Below are 26909 nucleotides of genomic sequence, written 5' to 3' on the forward strand. Positions count from 1 at the left end.
AATTTCGGTTTTTGTTAAAATTTACCCCCCACTGTTAAATTCACCCCCTCACCATCACTTTTGTAAAAAGCGTATTTCAAATACTAGAGACTTGTGCTTTGGCAATTACATGCATATCCATGTTATAATCATAATCTGAAAGTTTCATGAAGATCGTACGTCCATAAAAAAAAGTTATTAAACAATTAAGTTCTCATAGTAAGCGCACACTGCAGCCCATGCGTGTTTATGCTTGTGTGTGTATATGTATGTAATTGTTTGTGTATGTGTGTGTGTGTGTGTGTGTGTGTATGTATGCCTGTGCGTGCGTGCGTGCGTGTGTGTGTGTGTGTGTGTGTGTGTGTGTGTGTGCGTGTTTCTTGTGTAAGCTGAAAGACTCGGAAAATTATTGAAATAGCTATTACTCCAAGGGTTCAGGGGATCTCGTAGTTGAGCAGTCTCGACTATAACTTTTACTTGTTATACCCTGAACCCATTGAAAATGGGAAATCAGGGTATAATGGTTTTGTTAAAAGTATGTAACAGGCAGAAGCAGGCGTGGCAGACCCCACAAAGTATATATATTCTTGATCAGGGCGACGAGCTGAGTCGATTTGGCTCTGTCTGTCCGTCTATCCGTATGTTTGAACGCGTCGATCTCAGAAGATATAAAAGCTAGGTCCGTGTATAGCACGCGCATATCGAGTTTTGCTTTAAATATCGATAAATTGCCGCGTTATTTTGCTATCGAATAAAAACGTTATCGAAAACCACTAATTATGTCACCTACATCTTTAAAGCTAGAGTCTCCAAATTTGTTATGTATACTTATATGCATTTTATACAATTTCGGTTTTTGTCAAAATTACCCCCACCTCTAATTCACCCCTCACCTTCACATTTATTAAAGGCGTATTAAATACTAGGACTTGTGCTTTGGCAAATACATACATATCCATGATATAATCGTAATCTGAAAGTTTCATGAAGAAACTACATCCACAAAAAAAGTTATTGAACAATTAAGTTCCCTTAGTAAGCCAGCACTGCAGCCGATGTATGTATGTATATGTATGTATGTATGTATGATGCGTGTGTATATGTTTTTGTGTATGTATATTAGTGTATACACAAATACATATATGCATATTTATATTTCAGCATTGAAAGAGCCAGGCACCCATTTGGTGCACAGGCAACAAATGCTAATACATGGTCAAGAGACTGCAAGTGTGTGTGCATGACCGTCGCGAAATCATATTCTTCATGCGCATCAGCGTATTTCGCGAGCAAATTTTAATTTTTGTGCGCTGCTGAGTTCGGTGATTTGAGAGACCAAAGAGAGAGATAGAGTGCGAGAAAGAGAAAGAGAGAGTAGGACAAATAGCGCATAGGCATATAAGAATGGGACCAAATCGTTTGAGCGCTTGCAGCGCACTGACTTTGTCATGCAATATGTTCACTGCTCGAGCCTCAAGAGACTGAGCCGAGTAAATACGAAGTTAAGTAGTATCTAATGCACATTTTTTCGGTGGTGAAAAAGTTTGTTCTACATTTCTCATCTATGTGTTCTTTGATCAGTGTTAAAACGAAATCACATTATTGTTATGACGCCATATAGCAAAGAAAAGCCAGTGTAGCGGCATATGGCACATATATGGCACACGCCAATGTTCATCTCCCATGCATACAAACAAACACATACACACACGCACATGTAAAGGCACGGGGGTATACAAATGCTTCTTCTACAAGTTATATCCCAAGTTATATCCCATCCTATGCGACAACACAATCAAATGTACATACATACATATGTATGTGAGCACTTCACAAGATCGACCAAATGCAAATGCTGGGCTTTAAAAATGCTACAGGCAGCAAGAGCTTCGCACACAGACATACAAATGTTCATAGTACATGCAGCATACTGTAAGTGTGTGTGTGCATGCACGTCGTGAAAACATTTTCATTATGCGCACCAACGCTTTCATACCTTTCCCACAAATAATAACGAAGACGCAAATATTTTTTACGAGCTCGGCAAACGGTTGAAGAGTTCGGAATACTCTTCACAAAGAAGGGAAGAAACGGCAGTCTAACGCAAACAAATTTAAATTTTCGTGAGCTGCTGCTTGTGCTCACATACTTACATACATATACATATTTGAGAGAGCAGAGAGAGCGAGAGAGGAAAGTGAGCATAGAGGCATCTTTTGTTCAACATCTGACCGTCTCGGTCGATCGCATGAAGCGAAATGATTGTGCTTTCGTATATTTTCGTAGCCCGAACCTAAAAGTAGATGAGCCGAGCAAATACGAAATTGATAGGCCCTAGTAGACAGATTTTTCGGTGTTGAAAAACTTTATACTACATGTCTAGTCTTTGTGTTCTCTGGTCAGTGTATTAAATCTTCTGAGATCGACGCATATATACGGAGGAACTGACGGAGGGACAGACAGGCAGACGGACAGGACTAAATTGACTCAGCTCCAAAGCATTGTACCTTGATTTCCCATTTTCAATGGGTTCAGGGTATAACAAGTAAAAGTTATAGTCGAGACTGCTCAACTACGAGATCCCCTGAGCCCTTGGAGCAATAACTATTTCAATAATTTTTCGCGTCTTTCAGCTTACACAAGAAACACGCACACACAGGCATACATACACACACGCATACACACACCCATACACACACATACACAAACACACACATAAGCACCCACGCATAAACACGCATTGGCTGCAGTGTGCGCTTACTATGAGAACTTAATTGTTTAATAACTTTTTTTTGTGGACATACGATCTTCATGAAACTTTCACATTATGATTATAACATGGATATGCATGTATTTGCCAAAGCACAAGTCTCTAGTATTTGAAATACGCTTTTTACAAAAGTGAGGGTGAGGGGGTGAATTTAAGGGTGGGGAGTAAATTTTAACAAAAACCGAAATTTCATAAATTGCATATAATCATACATTAAAAATTTGGAGACTAGCAATAAAGGTGTAGGAGATATAATTTTAAAACTGGTTTTCGATTAGTTTTTTTATCGATAAAAAGAGATCAGGATGAGTTATCGATTTTTAATGATAAACTTGATATCCGCGCTGTAATTACGGAAATTTTTAAGCTCTTATATCTTCGGAAATCGACGCGTTCAAACATACGGACAGACGGACAGACAGACGGACAGGGCCAAAAAAATGGTTTCAGGGTATAAAAATGGAGGTTTCTAGCTCTTATATCTTCTAAAATCGACGCGTTCAAACGTACGGACAGATGAACGGACGGCCAGAAGGACAGACAGACGGACAGGGCAAAATCAACTCAGCTCGTTGCCCTGATCAGGAATATATATACTTTGTGTAAACACGTGTAGACATTAACGCAATATATTGTACGAAATAGCTATGCAAAAGTTTGCATGCAAAACAAAAATTGATTGAAGCAAGTAATTTACATGTGTTGTATCGTGTGTACCTAGCTTTAGAGATATAGTTTCTGTTTCCAATGAATCATTTCTACTCATTGCGTAGAAGATACAGATTTTTCTTGTTTGTTATCCCCGCTATATTCGTAGATGTATCCACCATATATTTTTTATCTTGAGTACCGAACACATATATACAATTAAAATTTTAATTATTTAATATTTTAACAAGCACGTTGCAATCGGGCGTTACCGACTGCGGAATACTCATTCACATCTCATCAGCAATTTAGTAGCTAAGCTTCGTTCTAATGCTGTAGAAAATGCTGTTTTTCCGATTGACCACGCCCTTACTGAGCGTAGACTCCTAACTTTTGGTCAGTTCTTAGAAAGAGATAACGGTAGAGGAGAGTTATTAGTAACTTAACTATCTAAATTTTATGCTTTTATTTTTATACCCTGAACCCATTTTCAATGGGAAATCAGGGTATAATGGTTTTGTTGAAATGTATGTAACAGGCAGAAGGAGGCGTGGCAGACCCCACAAAGTATATATATTCTTGATCAGCGCGACGAGCTGAGTTGATTTGGCCCTGTCCGTCTGTCTGTCCGTCTGTCCGTCCGTCCGTCTGTCCGTCTGTCCGTATGTATGAACGCGTCGATTTCAGAAGATATACGAGCTAGAGACTTCAACTTTTTTTTTTAAATGTCCGTAATTACAGCGCGCATATCAAGTTTATCATTAAAAATCGATAACTCATCCCGATCTTTTTTTATCGATAAAAAACCTTATCGAAACCCAGTTATAAAATTATATCTTCTACACCTTTATTGCTAGAGTCTCCAAATTTTTAATGTATGCTTACATGCAATTTATACAATTTCGGTTTTTGTTAAAATTTACCCCCCACTGTTAAATTCACCCCCTCACCATCACTTTTGTAAAAAGCGTATTTCAAATACTAGAGACTTGTGCTTTGGCAATTACATGCATATCCATGTTATAATCATAATCTGAAAGTTTCATGAAGATCGTACGTCCATAAAAAAAAGTTATTAAACAATTAAGTTCTCATAGTAAGCGCACACTGCAGCCCATGCGTGTTTATGCTTGTGTGTGTATATGTATGTAATTGTTTGTGTATGTGTGTGTGTGTGTGTGTGTGTATGTATGCCTGTGCGTGCGTGCGTGCGTGTGTGTGTGTGTGTGTGTGTGTGTGTGTGTGTGTGTGTGCGTGTTTCTTGTGTAAGCTGAAAGACTCGGAAAATTATTGAAATAGCTATTACTCCAAGGGTTCAGGGGATCTCGTAGTTGAGCAGTCTCGACTATAACTTTTACTTGTTATACCCTGAACCCATTGAAAATGGGAAATCAGGGTATAATGGTTTTGTTAAAAGTATGTAACAGGCAGAAGCAGGCGTGGCAGACCCCACAAAGTATATATATTCTTGATCAGGGCGACGAGCTGAGTCGATTTGGCTCTGTCTGTCCGTCTATCCGTATGTTTGAACGCGTCGATCTCAGAAGATATAAAAGCTAGGTCCGTGTATAGCACGCGCATATCGAGTTTTGCTTTAAATATCGATAAATTGCCGCGTTATTTTGCTATCGAATAAAAACGTTATCGAAAACCACTAATTATGTCACCTACATCTTTAAAGCTAGAGTCTCCAAATTTGTTATGTATACTTATATGCATTTTATACAATTTCGGTTTTTGTCAAAATTACCCCCACCTCTAATTCACCCCTCACCTTCACATTTATTAAAGGCGTATTAAATACTAGGACTTGTGCTTTGGCAAATACATACATATCCATGATATAATCGTAATCTGAAAGTTTCATGAAGAAACTACATCCACAAAAAAAGTTATTGAACAATTAAGTTCCCTTAGTAAGCCAGCACTGCAGCCGATGTATGTATGTATATGTATGTATGTATGTATGATGCGTGTGTATATGTTTTTGTGTATGTATATTAGTGTATACACAAATACATATATGCATATTTATATTTCAGCATTGAAAGAGCCAGGCACCCATTTGGTGCACAGGCAACAAATGCTAATACATGGTCAAGAGACTGCAAGTGTGTGTGCATGACCGTCGCGAAATCATATTCTTCATGCGCATCAGCGTATTTCGCGAGCAAATTTTAATTTTTGTGCGCTGCTGAGTTCGGTGATTTGAGAGACCAAAGAGAGAGATAGAGTGCGAGAAAGAGAAAGAGAGAGTAGGACAAATAGCGCATAGGCATATAAGAATGGGACCAAATCGTTTGAGCGCTTGCAGCGCACTGACTTTGTCATGCAATATGTTCACTGCTTGAGCCTCAAGAGACTGAGCCGAGTAAATACGAAGTTAAGTAGTATCTAATGCACATTTTTTCGGTGGTGAAAAAGTTTGTTCTACATTTCTCATCTATGTGTTCTTTGATCAGTGTTAAAACGAAATCACATTATTGTTATGACGCCATATAGCAAAGAAAAGCCAGTGTAGCGGCATATGGCACATATATGGCACACGCCAATGTTCATCTCCCATGCATACAAACAAACACATACACACACGCACATGTAAAGGCACGGGGGTATACAAATGCTTCTTCTACAAGTTATATCCCAAGTTATATCCCATCCTATGCGACAACACAATCAAATGTACATACATATGTCGGGTCTCTCCGACACATACATATGTATGTGAGCACTTCACAAGATCGACCAAATGCAAATGCTGGGCTTTAAAAATGCTACAGGCAGCAAGAGCTTCGCACACAGACATACAAATGTTCATAGTACATGCAGCATACTGTAAGTGTGTGTGTGCATGCACGTCGTGAAAACATTTTCATTATGCGCACCAACGCTTTCATACCTTTCCCACAAATAATAACGAAGACGCAAATATTTTTTACGAGCTCGGCAAACGGTTGAAGAGTTCGGAATATTCTTCACAAAGAAGGGAAGAAACGGCAGTCTAACGCAAACAAATTTAAATTTTCGTGAGCTGCTGCTTGTGCTCACATACTTACATACATATACATATTTGAGAGAGCAGAGAGAGCGAGAGAGGAAAGTGAGCATAGAGGCATCTTTTGTTCAACATCTGACCGTCTCGGTCGATCGCATGAAGCGAAATGATTGTGCTTTCGTATATTTTCGTAGCCCGAACCTAAAAGTAGATGAGCCGAGCAAATACGAAATTGATAGGCCCTAGTAGACAGATTTTTCGGTGTTGAAAAACTTTATACTACATGTCTAGTCTTTGTGTTCTCTGGTCAGTGTATTAAATCTTCTGAGATCGACGCATATATACGGAGGAACTGACGGAGGGACAGACAGGCAGACGGACATGACTAAATTGACTCAGCTCCAAAGCATTGTACCTTGATTTCCCATCTTCAATGGGTTCAGGGTATAACAAGTAAGAAAGCTCTAGAAGTAGAGAGAATGCTCGACTACGAGATCCCCTGAACCTTACGAGAAACTGATATTTTAATAATCCTTTGCGTCTTTCTACTTACCATAAAAATACACCATTCCCTTCTTGTGCAATTGCTGAAATTGCAATGCTGAAATTTTGCACGTAAGCTGATGTTTTAATGGGTGAAAAATTATATATCTACGCCTACTAGGAGCGTGACATGAAGTTATAGTGATTTTTCGACTTCTGCTATATTTTAGGCACTATTGATGCTAGAGATCTGAAATTTGGTATATATACGCGGGTTGACCACCCAAGTCCAATGAGCTATGGTAGATATATGTCCGCTCATGTTTCCTACAGTACAATAGCTATAAATTTCAAATTTGGATAGTTGAGTTGCTAGTAGCCTCCTCTATCGATGCCCCAAAAATAAGTTTTAAGCCTCTTTAGGGGCGTTGCATATCGAAAAATACCCTGTAATTTTCACATTTATTGAGCGTAAGAATTCAAATTTTGCATTTAGGTTACTGGTTGCTCGTTCTAAGAGCTGATGAAAAAATGAGAAGTCTACGGTAACTAAGGGCGTAGCAATCGGCATTTTTAATGTCCATATTGCGGCATTTATATGCGTCAGCCATCTATTTATGTTTTTGTAAATAGGCTTAATAGGCATTGATAACACGGAAGGAAACATTTTTATAAAATTAAGAAAATATAATAAGAAAATATAAAAACTAAAATAACGGTAGAGGAGAGTTATTAGTAACTTAACTATCTAAATTTTATGCTTTTATTTTTTATTATATTTTAGGAGATTACTCTTTTGCGGTTTGCCACGCCTACTGTGGGCGGACATTTATCCGAAAAAGCTTTTTGGTCTTGGGTGGTCAGCGTGAGTATATATATGTATAAAATATGTATAAAATTTGAGGTCTCTACCATCAATAGTGTCCAAAATATAGCAGAATTTAAAAAATCACTATATCTTCAGGTCCGATTTGACACGCCCCTAGTGGCGTAGATATACAATTTATCTTTATTGAATTAAAACATCATCTTACGTGCAAAATTTCAGCTTTCTAGGTTTATAACTTTAGGAGATACTGTTTTGTCCGATTTGCCACGCTCCCAATGGGCGGAGATATATCCGCCATAGCTTGTGATCTTAAGTGATCGCCGCGGACCTACATACCAAATTTCAGCTTTCTAGCTCTTCAACAAACATGATTTCTGGTATATCGGAAAATGCATTTTCCGATTTGCCACGCCCCTAGTGGGCGGATCGGGAAAATTTTAACACTTTATAAATCGGAGATACACACGAGTATGTGTTCAAAATTTCAAGTCTCTAGCTTCAATAGCGCCGAAATAGATTGCGTTCACACGGACAGACGGACGGACAGCAAGACGGACATTGAACAGAACTAATGTACTCATTTCACTTTCGTGAATGAGTATAAAAAGCTCGGCGTACGGATCTTAATACTTTTACAGACAGCTTGACAGACAGTATACATACAACCTTCTCCTTTTACTTTCGTGAATGGATATACAATGTTTTTAAATATTTTACAGACCATACAATATATACAATACAATACAATATATAAATTACTCACCGACGGTTTTAATAATCTGAAAATGATCAAAATTATATTTACGTCCACTCTCCGTTTGATTGCTGCTACTCTCTTCAGATTTATTGTCTGTTTCGTCTTCATCAGTGTCATTTCCGTCATCTAGTTCGCTCTTTTCGGAATCGTTACATTTTATGTCAGCTGCATCATGACTCTCGTCCTTTTCTTCTTTATGAACGAGACTATGATTAACAGTTGTTGTGACGTTGTTGTTACTAGGACTTCTGACACCGACATGCGGGTTTTGAAATTTTTGTGAATTCTGTTCATCACTTTTCTCACTATAGTCAGATTCTAGAATATCCGAAGACTCACTAGAGGTCACACTGAGGTTACTGCTCAAATCGCCGCCGGCTGTTCGGCCCAATTTAAATGTAAATGTTGCTGTGTTATCTGATGAAGTACTTGTTGTTGGAATTTCTTTTTTGTTCTGCAGAGCTGCCCATTGTTTCACGCATGTTTCAGCTCCTTCTATTAGCTTGGACGAGGAACCGTTTTTAGATGATGGTAAATTTTTGCTCATACCTGTGAGTGAACTGCAAAATCGCGCACAGGTTGATATTGACATAAAGACAATCCTTTCCTTCAGAGCTAGATTCTATAAAGAAAAATTGTAAATAATGAAATGTGTATATATAAGTCAGCAGGTAGGATAACTCTAGTCGAGACCGCTGTTTTAGCAGATACCACCCTGAACTACTAACCAGAGAACACAATGACCGAACACGTAGTGTAAAGCGTTTTAGTAGTGTATGTATAAAATCTGCATAACGTTAGCTATGTTTATAAACAATTGTAGATTTTGTAGTAGCTAGAGATATTACATTTATATTTATTTATTTGTTTAAAAGATATTATCAAAACTAGAGTCAACTTAAATTAAAATAGCCTACAAAAAGTACCACCAACCCCACGGAGGTATTTTAGTTGCCAGTCCGGCTAGCTATGCCCCACTTCACAGCCAAATATGGTCAGTGATAGTATTGAGACTATGAAAAGAAAGTGTTAGAAAGAAAACTTAAAATAATTATCAGGAGAGCTTAAATATTCATATATTAATTCTTAAGATAAAAAAGTAAGAAAGCTCTAGTCGAGACTGCCCGACTACGAGATCCCCTGAACCCTTCGAGCAACTGATATTTCAATAATTATTCGCATATGCACACATACATGCACACACAAACATACGTACGCACGCATAAACTCGCATTGGCTGCAGTGTACATTACTATGGGAGATTAATTATTTAATAACTTTCTTGTGGATGGACTGTCTTTATGAAACTTTCAGATTTTGAATATAATATGGATATGCATGTAATTGCTAAAGCAAAAGTCTCTAGTATTCGAAATACGCCTTTTACAAATGTGATGGTGGTGAATTAGGGGTGTGGGTAAATTTTGACAAAAACCCAAATCTTACAAAATGCATACAGTCTGTTGAAGACTCTAGCTTTAAAGATGTACGAGATATAATTTTAAAACTGATTTTCAATGTTTTAAATCGATAACAAAATGACGGGGCAAGACCTAGGAAAAAAAATTTAAAAAATTCAAAAGCAAACTCGACGTCCGCGCTGTATATACGGTCATTTAAAAAAAAAACAACAAGTAAGTAAAAAAAAAAAAGTAAGAAAACTCTAGTCGAGACTGCTCGACTAGATACTACCCTGAACCCAACAAATAAAAATGCCCATTTAGTAAGGCTGAAATTTCAATTTCGATGTATTTAAAAATATAAATAAAATACCAAACTCATTTAATAAAATATAAAAATATTTTGAAACAATTAAAAAAGTTAACAACGGTTGCACCGATCGGGATTCGAACCGCGACTTCTCGATCGAGCGTCATGCAGCTAACACACTAGGCCACCTCACTCCTTCTAGTGGCGCTGGCAAAACTCAAATAGATTCACTGCTGCAGCGCCATCTACCAAAACTGAACGAAACTATCTGCTGATGCGATTCTAAGAATCTGCTAGAATAACCAAACTATTAAAAACGCACATAAAGTATGGTTAAAATTTCAATTTCGGTGTATTTAAAAATATAAATTAAATAGAAAACTCATTTATGAAAATATAAAAATATTTTGAAACAATTAAAAAAATTTAACACCAGTTGCATCGATCGGAACTCGAACCGCGACCTCTCGATCGAGCGTCATGCAGCTAACACACTAGGCCACCTCACTCCTGCTAGTGGCGCTGGCAAAATTAAAATAGATTCACTGTTGCTGCGCCATCTACCAAAACTAAACAAAACTAACAGCTGATGTGATTCAACGAATGTTTTTGTTGTAGCTGCTGCACGTGCGTTTGTTAATTGGCCAAATATTTGATTATTTTTCATTAATTTTTGACTGAATGGAATTTAATGAAACTTTCAGCATATGATCTGTGAATGTTTTTACTCGATAAAAACATAACGGGATGATTTATCGAATTTTAAAAGCAAACTCGACGTCCGCGCTGTATATACGGTCATTTAAAAAAAAAATTCAAGTCTCTAGCTCTTATATCTTCGGAAATCTACGCGTTCAAACATACGGACAGATGGACAAGGCCAAATCAACTCAGCTCATCGCCCTGATCAAGAATATATATACTGTGTGTCTGCCACGCTTCCTTCTGCCTGTTACATACATTTAACAAAACCATTATACCCTGATTTCCCATTAAAAATGGGTTCATGGTACAAAGAAATTAATAAAGAACAAACAAGAAAGCTCTACTCGAGACTGCTCGATAGAGCCACTAACCAGAGAACACATAGACTAGACAACTAGTGGAAAGCTTTTTGCACGCTTTTTTTGAGGCTTTAGCACCCCAGACAGCTTTGGACTCGCTCGGCTCCTTACTTTTAGGTTCGAGCTACGAAAAAATACGAACGCACAATCATTTCGCTTCATGCGCTCGACCGAGATGGTCAACTTTTGAACAAAAGATCCCTCTATGCTCAATGTTTCCCTTGCTCTCTCTCTCTCTCGATGCTCTCTGCTCTCTCGAATGTGTATATGTATGTATACATGTGAGGCTCACATTGTGAGCATAAGCAGCAGCTCACGAAAATTGAAATTTCTTCGCAGCAAGAACCCATGTCTTCCCTTCTGAGTGAAGAGTATACCGAACTTTTCAAACCGTTTGCCATGCGTTTGCGTTATTATTTGTGGGAAGAGTATGAAAGCGTTGGTGCGCATAATGAAAATGTTTTCGCGACGAGCATGCACACATACACTGTCCCTTGCTACATGTACTATTAGCATTTGTATGCCTGTGTGCAAAGCCCTTGCTGGCTATAGCAATTTGAAATCCTAGCATTTGCATTTGGTCGATCTTGTGAAGTGCTCACACTTACATAAATATGTTTGATTGTGTGTACGCAGGGGCCGCGATGCTCACAAATGATGGGGTAATCATTGTAGAAGCAGTTCAGTGCCTTTATATGTATGTGCGTGTGTGTATGTTTATAAGTGTATGCATGCGACATGAGCATTGACGTGTGCCTACGACAACTTTGAATTGTGTGAACGATTTTGGGTTTGAATTGAAGAGGCGCGCTTACATTTAAATAGATGATTTTGTTTCAATGGTCGTGGATTTGCCTATGAATTGAAGAGGCGCGCTTTTATTTAAGTAGCTGACTAACTAAAATAACAAGTGCACTTCCTATTACATTTATAGGTATTTTTTAATTGCATGATTTTTATGACATCTAACAGATGCACCCTTTAAAATGGCTCCATTTAGCCAGTATATGTATGTATGTACATACACATGCTTCTTATTAAAAAGGTAAATTTCACCTGTATATGTGCAGGTACAAGGGATCGAAAATCGCATTCCAATTTGGCCACAGGGATTGATCAGGTACTACATTTTTAGCAAATATCATTCTCATAGGCAAATCCACGACCATTGAAACAAAATCATCTATTTAAATGTAAGCGCGCCTCTTCAATTCAAACCCAAATCCACGACCATTGAAACAAAATCATCTATTTAAATGTAAGCGCGCCTCTTCAATTCAAACCCAAAATCGTTCACACAATTCAAAGTTGTCGTAGGCACACGTCAATGCTCATGTCGCATGCATACACTTATAAACATACATACACGCACATACATATAAAGGCACTGAACTGCTTCTACAATGATTACCCCATCATTTGTGAGCATCGCGGCCCCTGCGTACACACAATCAAACATATTTATGTAAGTGTGAGCACTTCACAAGATCGACCAAATGCAAATGCTAGGATTTCAAATTGCTATAGCCAGCAAGGGCTTTGCACACAGGCATACAAATGCTCATAGTACATGTAGCAAGGGACAGTGTATGTGTGCATGCTCGTCGCGAAAACATTTTCATTATGCGCACCAGCGCTTTCATACTCTTCCCACAAATAATAACGCAAACGCATGGCAAACGGTTTGAAAAGTTCGGTATACTCTTCACACATAAGGGAAGGCATGGGTTCTTGCTGCGAAGAAATTTCAATTTTCGTGAGCTGCTGCTTGTGCTCACAATGTGAGCCTCACATGTATACATACATATACACATTCGAGAGAGCAGAGAACATCGAGAGAGAGAGAGAGCAAGGGAAACATTGAGCATAGAGGGATCTTTTGTTCAAAAGTTGACCATCTCGGTCGAGCGCATGAAGCGAAATGATTGTGCGTTCGTATTTTTTCGTAGCTCGAACCTAAAAGTAAGGAGCCGAGCGAGTCCAAAGCTGTCTGGGGTGTTAAAGCCTCAAAAAAAGCGTGCAAAAAGCTTTCCACTAGTTGTCTAGTCTATGTGTTCTCTGGTTAGTGGTATATTTTTACCAAACTTCTTCACAGGTTTATCGAAAATGGAAGATTTTAATACCAAACTTTTTTTACAAGTGGCAACCGCGCTGCTACATATTTTTAATGGTGGCAGTATTAAAAAAAACGAAAAAAAGCCTAATTCATTTTTTAAAAAAGCCCGCTTCCCGCAATTTCCAAATATTTCCCGCAATTGGTCTTTGGAAACAGCCAGATTTGACGGGAAAAAAGCTAAATTGGCAGCAGTGACCCTGAAGCCTCTAAGCTGATATTCTACTCATTCTGCACTTCTTTTATGCACACATGCATACACACGAACGTATAATCACGCGTTCTGCTGACCGCGCAGTAACCAGCGATACCACTTGGGCTGCGCTGCAGTGCCGGCAATATTAAAGGAATTTATTTGTTGAATAATTCAATTTCTAGACGTATAATCTTGATGAAACTTTGAGAGCGTAATCATATGGTGAAAATGTATGTACATTCCAAAGCACAAGTCTCTAATACTTGAAATACGCTTTTAACAAAGGTGATGATATAGGGGTATGGGGTAAATTACGAAAAAAAATCGAAATTGTATAAAATACATATAAGTCTATATTTAAAATTTGCAAGCTCTAGCTAAAAAGGTGTAGGAGATATAATTAAATAACTAGCTAACGGACGGACACACAGACAGACAGGGCCAAATCGACTCAGCTCGTCGCCCTGATCAAGAATATATATACTGCCACGCCTCTTTCTGCCTGTTACATACTATTAACAAAACCATTAAACCCTGATTTCCCATTTTCAATGGGTTCCGGGTATAACAAGTAAAAGTTATAGTCGAGACTGCTCGACTACGAGATCCCCTGAACCCTTGGAGCAATAACTATTTCAATAATTTTTCGCGTCTTTCAGCTTACACAACAAACACGCACACACAGGCATACATACACACACACGCATACACACACATACACACATAAGCACCCACGCATAAAGACGCGTTGGCTGCAGTGTGCGCTATGAGAACTTAATTGTTTAATAACTTTTTTTGTGGACATACGATCATGAAACTTTCACATTATGCTTATAACATGGATATGCATGTATTTGCCAAATCACAAGTCTCTAGTATTTGAAATACGCCCTTTACTAAAGTGATTGTGAGGGAGTGGATATGGGGGTGTGGGGTAAATTTTATCAAAAACCGAAATTGCATAAATTGCATATAATCATACATTAAAAATTTGGAGACTAGCAATAAAGGTGTAGGAGATATATAACAAGTAAAAGTTATAGTCGAGACTGCTCGACTACGAGATCCCCTGAACCCTTCGAGCAATAGCTATTTTAATAATTTTTCGCGTTTTTCTGCTTACACAAGAAACACGCACACACACACACACACACACACACACACACACACACACACACACACACACACACACACACACACACACACACACACACACACACACACACACACACACACACACACACACACACACACACACACACACACACACACACACACACACACACACACACACACACACACACACACACACACACACACACACACACACACACACACACACACACACACACACACACACACACACACACACACACACACACACACACACACACACACACACACACACACACACACACACACACACACACACACACACACACACACACACACACACACACACACACACACACACACACACACACACACACACACACACACACACACACACACACACACACAAAATGTATAGATGTAGCTTTTCTCAGTGAGCCTCACCACTGTAGAACCAGCTGCCCTAGGACATGGTCAACAGACGTTAATGGCAAAGCTGCGTTGTGGGTATGCGGCAACTCAACGAACGTACTTTCGAATGTTAAGTCATTCAATGGGTTCGTACGTGGCCGATATGGTAGCTTATGGCTTTACAGTTGCTATCTGGCCCCCAGCATGCAGCTCAGTGAATTCACGACGGTGCTCGACGAGCTTGCCGAGGATGCTAGGGGTCGGAAGGCCATTATAGCTGGAGATTTTAACTCCTGGGCGCTAGAATGGGGTAGCCCCACAACAAATGCCCACAACAAATCCAGGTCGTATCCTACTGGAGATCTTCGCGACACTAGATGTTGCACTGCTCAACACTGGCCATGAGTACACCTTCAGTCGGGCGGGATACGGGTCTGTTATCGACATTACTTTTGTCACTTCATCCCTCTTTCGGGGAGCAACATGGAGCCATTGCGATAGCTATACAGGCAGCGATCATACGGCACTTCTGTTCACAATAGGTGAGCCACCTGCCAGGGCGTCAACATTGTGGAGGGAGTCGTATCGGCTAGATACTTTTGATCCCGCGGTCTTTTCAGAGGCCATTCAGTCTCTGGGTACAATTGGTAATGCTGAGGCCAGAGCATGCCAAATGGTAGCCCAAATACAGTGTGCCTGCAATAGCAGCATGTTACGTCGCAAGCAGTTCACGCGACAACATGAGCCTACGTATTGGTGGAATACGCAAATAGGTGACATTCGTCGCAAATGCATCCAGGCGAGAAGAAGCTACCAACGGGCTCGCGGTAGGTCAACGTTTTTTGAGAAACAGTTAGCTTACCAGGCAGCTAGAAGACAGCTGAAGAAGGCCATTCGGGCAAGCAAAAGAGAATGTTTTTTACAGTTGTGCGACTCAGCCGAATATGACCCTTGGGGCAGGGCATATAAGATAGTAGTTAAAAGACTATACGCAGGTAGACAGGTGCAGCCTACGGATCGTCTGGAGCTTAAATCGATTGTGGAAACACTCTTTCCAGAAAGTTTAAGCTCCATTCACGCCCCTGAGTCCGAGTCTGCTGATCAGGGCTCAACGAGCACTGAAATGGTTTTAGTTACAGAGGAAGAAATATCAGTAGTTCTCCGAGGTCTTAGAACCAACACAGCTCCAGGGCCGGACGGGATCCCAAATCGTGCGCTAAAGCTAGCCCTCGCCTTGCACCCAAGTACGTTCGCCGAATTATTTAACGAATGCCTGATCCAAGAGACGTTCCCGGCAAAATGGAAAGCCCAGAATCTGGTATTGCTACCCAAGGCTGGCAAACCACCAGATGAGCCATCTTCGTACAGACCGATCTGTCTCTTAGACACCATGGGAAAGGTGTTTGAGAAACTGATCTGCTCTAGGCTGGAGACTGCGATTGCAAGCGCCGGAGGCCTGTCACCAAACCAATTTGGATTCCGGAAGGCCCGGTCAACAACGGACGCGCTTAACAAAGTTGTTGGTCTGGCCACTTCCGCTATTCAAGGCACCAGATGGAGGCACGGGACGAAGGAATACTGTATCATCGCGACCCTGGATGTAAGGAATGCCTTCAACACAGCTAGTTGGGATATGATACTGAATGCGCTGTCACAATATAATATCCCTAAATATCTAAGAGAGATAATAAAGAGCTACTTCAGAGGAAGAACACTGGTATACAACACGAGTAAGGGTCCCCAAACTCATACAGTGTCAGCTGGAGTACCCCAAGGCTCAGTGCTGGGGCCTCTCCTATGGAACATCATGTACGACGGCGTACTGCGCTTGGAACTACCAGCAGGCGCGCACACCATTGGCTTTGCTGATGATGTAGCTGTCGTAGCCATAGGAAAGGAGCTCAAAGATACAGAGGATATGTGCAGCGAAAGTATCAATCGCATACGAAGCTGGTTGACAGGAGCTGGGCTCGAGCTTGCGGCACACAAGACAGAAGTTGTACTAGTCAGCAGTCGCAAAAGAGTGGAAACTGCCAATATAAAGATCGGCAGCGTCACCATTGCGTCAAAGAGGGCGATAAAATATCTTGGTGTCATGATAGACACAAGATTAACTTTCCGCGAGCACTTAGAATATGTGCATAAAAAGGCAGCTGATTCTTGCAGAGCTCTCTCGAGAATCATGCTTAACACGCGGGGACCTAAACAGCAACGACGTCTCCTCCTAATGAGCGTCATTAGGTCTGTCATCCTCTATGCTGCGCCAATATGGGCAAGAGCGATGGCAACGCCGAGCTACAGCCGAGGCATTTGCGCGATCTACAGGCTGAGCGGAATCAGAGTCAGCTGCGCTTTCAGGACTATCTCCGATGACGCGGCGCTCGTCATAGCTGGTATGGTGCCACTGGAGTATTTGGTCGCCGAAGCCGTGGAGCGGAATTCGCACGGGCCTACGCGACTCAACGCTGTCAGGGCGAACAGCATCGCACGATGGCAAAGAAGGTGGAATAGCTCAGCTAAAGGGCGGTGGACGCACAAGCTCATCCCGGAGCTTGAACCATGGGTTAACCGCAAACATGGCGAGGTTAACTTCTACCTTACGCAGATCCTCTCGGGTCATGGATGCTTTCGGAGCTATTTGAAGCGCTTTGGCCACGAGGAATCTGACGAGTGCCCCTGGTGCGAGCGAGGGCATGTGGAAGACACCAACCACATTCTTTTCGAATGTGGACGGTTCCTGGAGGAGAGGCGTCGTCTGGAAGAGGCAGTGGGCCGCTCCATCAGAGCGGACAACTTAGTCAACGCCATGCTGGAATCGGAGAAAGCTTGGGAACTAACAAGCACCTTCGCGGCCACGGTGATGATGGAGCTCCGCAGAGTCGTGCGATTGAGAAGACGAGCTGTCCCAGGCTAAGGTAGCGCATAGTGCTTGCGAAGCAATGCTTTACGGCCGTCCCGCAAGCACCGCGCGCTATCCTAGCCACCACGCAACTTGCAATTTGTATAATTTTTTTTTTTTTGTCAATAAATGAATATAAAAAAAAAAAAAAAAAAAAAAAAAACACACACACACACACACACACACACACACACACACACACACACACACGCACGCACACACACACACACACTTAGAGTTCGAGTTGCGTTTTCGTGAAGTGACTATAGCTTGTTCCGAGGTTTTCCCTGCGAAAGTGGAAAAAACTAAAGAAACGTGTATGCTGTGGACGGGACGTACCCAGCGACTAACAGAGTCTTATTGCGCGGCGGTTCGTGGAGTGCCCCAGAGGTGGAATCCAGTGTTGCAAGAGAGGGGGCAATAGCGTCATGTTTTGTCGGCAGAGCTTTCCTCTTTCCTTTTTTTTTTTACGCGAAAAAATTTGTAACTTTAGGCGTCACACTTGTGCAAATAATAAATATCAGGTGCACTCACTCTAACAGCTGTTAGTAGTGTTGGAAATTGCAGCGGACAATCAGCTGCTCAATAACTTGGGTGAGTTGCTTAGTCTTAGCAAAGACAGCAAGTAGTTAAAGTTAAAGAAATCTGAGCGGCGACGTTAGGAAGACAGCTAAGGGGGACCTTTTGTTGCAATTGAGTAGGAAGCCGGAGCATAACGCTGAGGCCCTGCACGAAGCTGTAGGCAAGGTCTTGGGCGACCGAGCGACCGAATCGGCTCAAATTGAAATTCGTGATTTAGATGAGTTAGCGAGCAAAGAGGAGGCAATTAGCTCACTCCCCATTGAGGCTATCAAAACACTTCGACCAGCTTTTGGTGGACAGCAAAGAGCTACAGTCGCTCTCCCAATTGGGAAAGCCAAAACTCTGCTCGAGCTGTCCAAAACCAGAATAGGATGTAGGATGGGTAGTAGGCCGTATACCGTTGTCTCAGGCAGGAATATCCGACCTACACGGTCGATGAACTTGTCGCGATTTCGGTCGATAGATACAATAATTCTATTCACTCTGTTACTCTGAGGAAACCCACGGATATTTTCTTCAACCGTGGTAGGACTTTAGATTTGGTATAGATGTTAGAAGTAAAACAAAAGGAGCATGAGGATATTCGAGGTTTGTTACAGTGTAAACCACAGATCTCGAATGATAACCACATGTCTTAAGTTTGATAATTGATACTTCCTTTGCTATGCCAAGCGGAGGACTTCGTGTCCTTATCTGTATTATCACGCTCACACGAAAACACACACAAAAATTAATAAAAATTACACTATGTTAGTTTTTTCAATCCCATATAGACTTAAGAAAAATTGTTAGTATTAAGAAGAAAATTGTATTACTAACACATTGCATATCACCAGCATCCCATTAACTTAATTAATATACCTAATATCAACGAGATCTCTTCCCGCCTTCAAATATGGCGGACCACTAGCGGCGTTGAGTCAGGGCAGCGGATGGAGAGTGGATGGACACTTCAACCTGATCCACATAGTAATACTGGATGAAATTGTAGCGACCATTGAGGCGACAAGAAATGAAGCACGAGAACGTTCGAGTCTTAATGTTCTATTACCCAGAATGACACGCCATCCAACGCCTGCAATAATCACCGGTGACCCGGAACCCCGTGCTGCACAGGCAAAATACATCACTCCGGTCGACCAGAAGGCCGTCTGATCTGCGGGACGCAGATACTTAAGGAGGAGTTAGCACCAGTCAATGCAAAGCACTTCCTCTTCTCCCCTACCACCAACTTGGCGCCTCTGCTTCCCAGCAGCGGCCGTTGCCGCTCTGCTGCTGCGACGTCAACGTCGACCTGAAAAACGATAAGAATAGAAGCCGCCGCCTGACGAAGGGCAGTCGGTGGCTGGCAGCTGAGCTCGATGAGACTATACTTTTAAAACAACAAATACTAACAATTCATTGCGATATTATAACGATTTAAATCGAACTATTCCGAATTTGTTTTTCTTGGACGTGACCGCCACTAGAGTAACAAGGCGTCACGATCGTTAACTTACATATACATATTTGAAAGAGCAGAGAGCAGAGAGAGCGAGAGAGCAAGAACAAAAATTGAGCATAGAGGCATCTTTTATTGAACATTTGACCATCTCGGTCGAGCGCTTTGTTTTTCTTTCCGAATTTGTTTTTCTGTTGGTTTATCCGAATCTGGGAAACCAATTCACGATAAGTATAACCCTTGGACGTGACCGCCACTAGAGTAACAAGGCGTCACGATCGTTAACTTACATATACATATTTGAGAGAGCAGAGAGCAGAGAGAGCGAGAGAGCAAGAACAAAAATTGAGCATAGAGGCATCTTTTATTGAACATTTGACCATCTCGGTCGAGCGCATGAAGCGGAATGATTGTGATTTTCGTAGTCCGAACCTAAAAGTGAAGAGCCGAGCAAATACAAAATTGATAGGCCATAGGAGACAAATTTGTCGGTGTTGAAAAACTTTGTTCTGCATGTCTAGTCTATGTGTTCTCTGGTCAGTGATGTTAGTTAACACTAATATCGAGTGTGGTCCCAACGGTTACGATGGATGTAATAGAGCGTGCTAGTGAAAATTGGACAGTTGATTAGCAAGAGGAAGAAGGGCAACAGTGTAGGAACACGCTGCACTCCACAAAATTATATAATCTGCAGAAATATCCGACATATACTTATATAAATTTTATACAATTTCGGTTTTTGTCAAAATTTACCCCCATTCCTAATTCACCTCCTCACCCTCGCGTACGTATGTCTGTGTGTGTGCGTGTATGTGAGCATATGGGAATAATTATTGAAATATCCGTTTTCGAAGGGTTCAGGGGATCTCGTAGTCGGGCAATCTCGACTAGAGCTTTCTTACTTGTTATACTCATTCTCGAAAGTGAATTATTATACTCATTCACGAAAGTGAATAAGTGTATTGGTTTTGTGCAATGTCCGTCAGTCTGTCCGTCCGACCGTCTGTCCGTATGAACGCAGTCTATTTCGGCGCTATTGAAGCTAGAGTCTTGAAATTTGGAACACATACTCGTGTACATATCCGATTTATAAAGTGTTAAAATTTTCCCAATCCGTCCAGGGGTGTGGTAAATGCATTTTCCGATATGCCAAAAGTCATATTAATTGAAGAGCTAGAAAGTTGAAATTTGGAATATAGATGCCATGGCTTAAAAATTATTCTTGGGGCATCGATAAAAGAGGCTACCAGTAACTCAACTATTCAAATTTGAAGCTTCTAGCTCTTAAACTGTAGGAGATATCAACTTTTACAGTTTGCCACGCCCCCTATGGGCGGACATATATCTACCATAGCTCGTTGGACTTGGGTGGTTAACCCGCGTATATATACCAAATTTTAAGTCTCTAGCATCAATAGTGTCCAGAATATAGCCGAATTCGAAAAATCACTAAATCTTCAGGTCCGATTGGCCACGCCCCTAGTAGGCGTAAATATATAATTTCTTCAGCTTTCTATATAATCATCAGCTGACGTGCAAAATTTCAACATTCTAGGTTTATAACTTTAGGAGATACAGTTTTATCCGATTTGCCACGCCCCCAATGGGCGGAGATATATCCGCCATAGCTCGTAATCTTTGGTGGTCGATGCGGACTTACATACCAAATTCCAGCTTTCTAGCTCTTCAACTAACATGATTTCTGGCATATCGGAAAATGCATTTTCCGATTTGCCACGCCCCTAGTGGGCGGATCGAGAAAATATTAACGTGTTATAAATCATGACTCTAGCTTCAATAGCGCCGAAATAGATTGCGTTCATACGGACAGACGGTCGGACGGACAAACTGACGGACAGCAAGACGGACATTGCACAAAACCAATATACTAATTCACTTTCGTGAATAAGTATAAAAACATACATTAAAAAAAAACATTAAAAATTACATTAAAAAAAAATATTTAGTCTCAAGCTCTCACGATCTGAAAGTTTCATGTCCATGAAGTTATTAAACAAATAAGTATTTTTATTGCTATTAGTAGCTGCCAGTATACATACATACATATGTATCTATGCAGTTCCGAATTTTCTTTTCGCTGCGCTGGAACAAAATTTTCAACGGTTACGAAATAGTTAAAAATAAATATGGTACTTAGGCGCGCATGATTTTTCTCTTTTATTTTATCTGGCAATTTTCTTTTCCCACGATAAAAAATAAACAGGCTTTGTTCAGCAGACTGAGATACATAAAAACAGGAATAGGACAACACCGGTTACTTATCAACGGGGACAAGAGGTGTTCATAAAGAATAGACAGATGAAAAGTAAAGACAAGAAGCGATTCAGTAAGGAAATAGTCGAACAGGACAAAAAGGTCACAATAAAGACGAGATCAGGCAAGGTTCTTCATAAATCATACGTGAAAAAGTGAAGATGCGGGTTTCATAGCAAAAAAGTTTTCCACATGTCTTAAGTTTGATAATTGATACTTCCTTTGCTATGCCAAGCGGAGGACTTCGTGTCCTTATCTGTATTATCACGCTCACACGAAAACACACACAAAAATTAATAAAAATTACACTATGTTAGTTTTTTCAATCCCATATAGACTTAAGAAAAATTGTTAGTATTAAGAAGAAAATTGTATTACTAACACATTGCATATCACCAGCATCCCATTAACTTAATTAATATACCTAATATCAACGAGATCTCTTCCCGCCTTCAAATATGGCGGACCACTAGCGGCGTTGAGTCAGGGCAGCGGATGGAGAGTGGATGGACACTTCAACCTGATCCACATAGTAATACTGGATGAAATTGTAGCGACCATTGAGGCGACAAGAAATGAAGCACGAGAACGTTCGAGTCTTAATGTTCTATTACCCAGAATGACACGCCATCCAACGCCTGCAATAATCACCGGTGACCCGGAACCCCGTGCTGCACAGGCAAAATACATCACTCCGGTCGACCAGAAGGCCGTCTGATCTGCGGGACGCAGATACTTAAGGAGGAGTTAGCACCAGTCAATGCAAAGCACTTCCTCTTCTCCCCTACCACCAACTTGGCGCCTCTGCTTCCCAGCAGCGGCCGTTGCCGCTCTGCTGCTGCGACGTCAACGTCGACCTGAAAAACGATAAGAATAGAAGCCGCCGCCTGACGAAGGGCAGTCGGTGGCTGGCAGCTGAGCTCGATGAGACTATACTTTTAAAACAACAAATACTAACAATTCATTGCGATATTATAACGATTTAAATCGAACTATTCCGAATTTGTTTTTCTTTTGGTTTATCCGAATCTGGGAAACTAATTCACGATAAGTATAACCCTTGGACGTGACCGCCACTAGAGTAACAAGGCGTCACGATCGTTAACTTACATATACATATTTGAAAGAGCAGAGAGCAGAGAGAGCGAGAGAGCAAGAACAAAAATTGAGCATAGAGGCATCTTTTATTGAACATTTGACCATCTCGGTCGAGCGCTTTGTTTTTCTTTCCGAATTTGTTTTTCTGTTGGTTTATCCGAATCTGGGAAACCAATTCACGATAAGTATAACCCTTGGACGTGACCGCCACTAGAGTAACAAGGCGTCACGATCGTTAACTTACATATACATATTTGAGAGAGCAGAGAGCAGAGAGAGCGAGAGAGCAAGAACAAAAATTGAGCATAGAGGCATCTTTTATTGAACATTTGACCATCTCGGTCGAGCGCATGAAGCGGAATGATTGTGATTTTCGTAGTCCGAACCTAAAAGTAAAGAGCCGAGCAAATACAAAATTGATAGGCCTTAGGAGACAAATTTGTCGGTGTTGAAAAACTTTGTTCTGCATGTCTAGTCTATGTGTTCTCTGGTCAGTGATGTTAGTTAACACTAATATCGAGTGTGGTCCCAACGGTTACGATGGATGTAATAGAACGTGCTAGTGAAAATCGGACAGTTGATTAGCAAGAGGAAGAAGGGCAACAGTGTAGGAACATGCTGCACTCCACAAAATTATATAATCTGCAGAAATATCCGACATATACTTATATAAATTTTATACAATTTCGGTTTTTGTCAAAATTTACCCCCATTCCTAATTCACCTCCTCACCCTCGCGTACGTATGTCTGTGTGTGTGCGTGTATGTGAGCATATGGGAATAATTATTGAAATATCCGTTTTCGAAGGGTTCAGGGGATCTCGTAGTCGGGCAATCTCGACTAGAGCTTTCTTACTTGTTATACTCATTCACGAAAGTGAATTATTATACTCATTCACGAAAGTGAATAAGTGTATTGGTTTTGTGCAATGTCCGTCTTGCTGTCCGTCAGTCTGTCCGTCCGACCGTCTGTCCGTATGAACGCAGTCTATTTCGGCGCTATTGAAGCTAGAGACTTGAAATTTGGAACACATACTCGTGTATATATAAAGTGCATAGCTCGCAAATAACTGTTAACACTTTTTCGTTGTCTGCAAAATAGTGTCTTTCAGTGACACAGTCAAAAAAACTCAGACAGAAACTGTTTTTGTCGCGTCTGGCTTAGCTCTCTCGCGCTCTGAGGGAGATAGTTCTTTCTGTTTTCGTTTCCTCAAGTCAAACACTGATCGTTTGCTTGAGTTAAATGAAGTAACGGTAAGTTGCGTTTGTATGGGTAATCACGCGCGATTGCTGCGTTCTTTTTGTGTGTATGTATGCGTGTATTTACATGCACACGAAGGCAAAAACATTTTCTGCTGAGTTTGTTAGTCAAAGTGTTTTTTGCTGAGAGGCTTTGTGTGAGGGAAAATCGTGTTAGTTTTACGCGACACTCATGTGAGAGCGTCACACGAATGAGTCATCGCATTGCGTCTGAGCGAAACAGATGCTAAAGAAAACAGAGAGTGACGCTCAGAGAGAGACGTGTCTGCACAATTTTTTTTGGTTATGATGCGAGAAAGAGAATAAACGAAAAAACGCTCAACTCTCATTTGCAAGCTCTGATAAAGTGTTAAAATTTTCCCGATCCGTCCAGGGGTGTGGTAAATGCATTTTCCGATATGCCAAAAATCATATTAATTGAAGAGCTAGAAAGCTGAAATTTGGAATATAGATGCCATGGCTTAAAAATTATTCTTGGGGCATCGATAAAAGAGGCTACCAGTAACTCAACTATTCAAATTTGAAGCTTCTAGCTCTTAAACTGTAGGAGATATCAACTTTTACAGTTTGCCACGCCCCCTATGGGCGGACATATATCTACCATAGCTCGTTGGACTTGGGTGGTTAACCCGCGTATATATACCAAACTTTAAGTCTCTAGCATCAATAGTGTCCAAAATATAGCCGAATTCGAAAAATCACTAAATCTTCAGGTCCGATTGGCCACTCCCCTAGTAGGCGTAAATATATAATTTCTTCAGCCTTCTATATAATCATCAGCTTACGTGCAAAATTTCAGCATTCTAGGTTTATAACTTTAGGAGATGCAGTTTTATCCGATTTGCCACGCCCCCAATGGGCGGAGATATATCCGCCATAGCTCGTAATCTTTGGTGTTCGATGCGGACTTACATACCAAATTCTAGCTTTCTAGCTCTTCAACTAACATGATTTCTGGCATATCGGAAAATGCATTTTCCGATTTGCCACGCCCCTAGTGGGCGGATCGAGAAAATATTAACGTGTTATAAATCATGACTCTAGCTTCAATAGCGCCGAAATAGATTGCGTTCATACGGACAGACGGTCGGACGGACAGGCTGACGGACAGCAAGACGGACATTGCACAAAACCAATATACTTATTCACTTTCGTGAATAAGTATAAAAGCATACATTTAAAAAAATATTTAGTCTCAAGCTCTCACGATCTGAAAGTTTCATGTCCATGAAGTTATTAAACAAATAAGTATTTTTATTGCTATTAGTAGCTGCCAGTATACATACATACATATGTATCTATGCAGTTCCGAATTTTCTTTTCGCTGCGCTGGAACAAAATTTTCAACGGTTACGAAATAGTTAAAAATAAATATGGTACTTAGGCGCGCATGATTTTTCTCTTTTATTTTATCTGGCAATTTTCTTTTCCCACGATCAAAAATAAACAGGCTTTGTTCAGCAGACTGAGATACATACATATGACATATGTATGTACATAGGTGTAGGTTTACAGACATACATATGTAAATACATACATACATACATATTACCACTTTAAATTAACAATATCAGAAACTTGCATATTGTACTCATATCTAGTTCACATTTCACATATTTTATAGATTAATTTTTGCTTGCTATCGCATAGAAGAAATCAACCACTTTAATAACATAGGTATCCAGAGTATCCGGTTTAATGTCAATGCAATTTACGCTTTCTCGAGACGGAAATGGAACTTACAATAACAATTTTAAAAGGAAGTATAAATATTTTGCTTTTATTTTTACCAATGAACGAAACTTAAAAATATATGTATATCCATATGGCTATATATGAATATACATACATATATACAAATTTAATATATTTTTTGTGATTGTAACGAAAAATAGAGCTGACCAGCCACTTCCACGAATTTCACGAAACTGAAATATACAATTTAGACATTAGCTGCTAATAGTAGCCGATTATGTCGTCGCTTGTGGAGACTGGCGTAGATGGCGAGGATGATGATGAGTTTACTTGAGGTGGTGCCTGAGATGCTGATAACTTTGCTCTTGGTCATGTGCGACAAGTTTGTCTGTTTGTGGAATCGAGTTTTTCTGGTAACTATGTACATACATACATACATATGTATGTATGTATGGTACATACATATGTATGTACATGTATGCCTGTATCTGCCCCATGACGTAGCCTGTTGTGTTACTCTCTCGTTGATCGACATTTCGTGCTGCATGCCAACATGACACATACGTACATACATATGTACATGCGTCCACTT

General features: G+C 40.5%; 1 protein-coding gene across 6 annotated transcripts in view; it reads right to left on the minus strand.

Annotated features, from left to right (window-relative positions):
• Pka-C3 (Protein kinase, cAMP-dependent, catalytic subunit 3) overlaps nt 1-26666 on the minus strand; it is a 124191-nt gene extending 97525 nt beyond the window's left edge. For 2 of the 6 annotated variants that reach the window (XM_089468393.1, XM_089468398.1), the window contains exon 1: nt 8468-9083. In XM_089468393.1, coding sequence (XP_089324519.1) covers nt 8468-9053 — 586 coding nt within the window. In that variant the 5' untranslated portion in view covers nt 9054-9083. Of the gene's footprint in view, nt 1-8467; nt 9084-26365 lie in introns of those variants that run through there. The other 4 variants (XM_089468397.1, XM_089468396.1, XM_089468395.1 and 1 more) reach the window with 4 other exon arrangements.
• Nucleotides 26667-26909: the final 243 nt, after the last annotated feature.

Source organism: Drosophila arizonae, chromosome 4 (assembly GCF_054131065.1).
Source record: "Drosophila arizonae isolate 15081-1271.41 chromosome 4, UAZ_ARI_1.0, whole genome shotgun sequence".
Taxonomy (NCBI): Eukaryota; Metazoa; Arthropoda; class Insecta; order Diptera; family Drosophilidae; genus Drosophila; species Drosophila arizonae.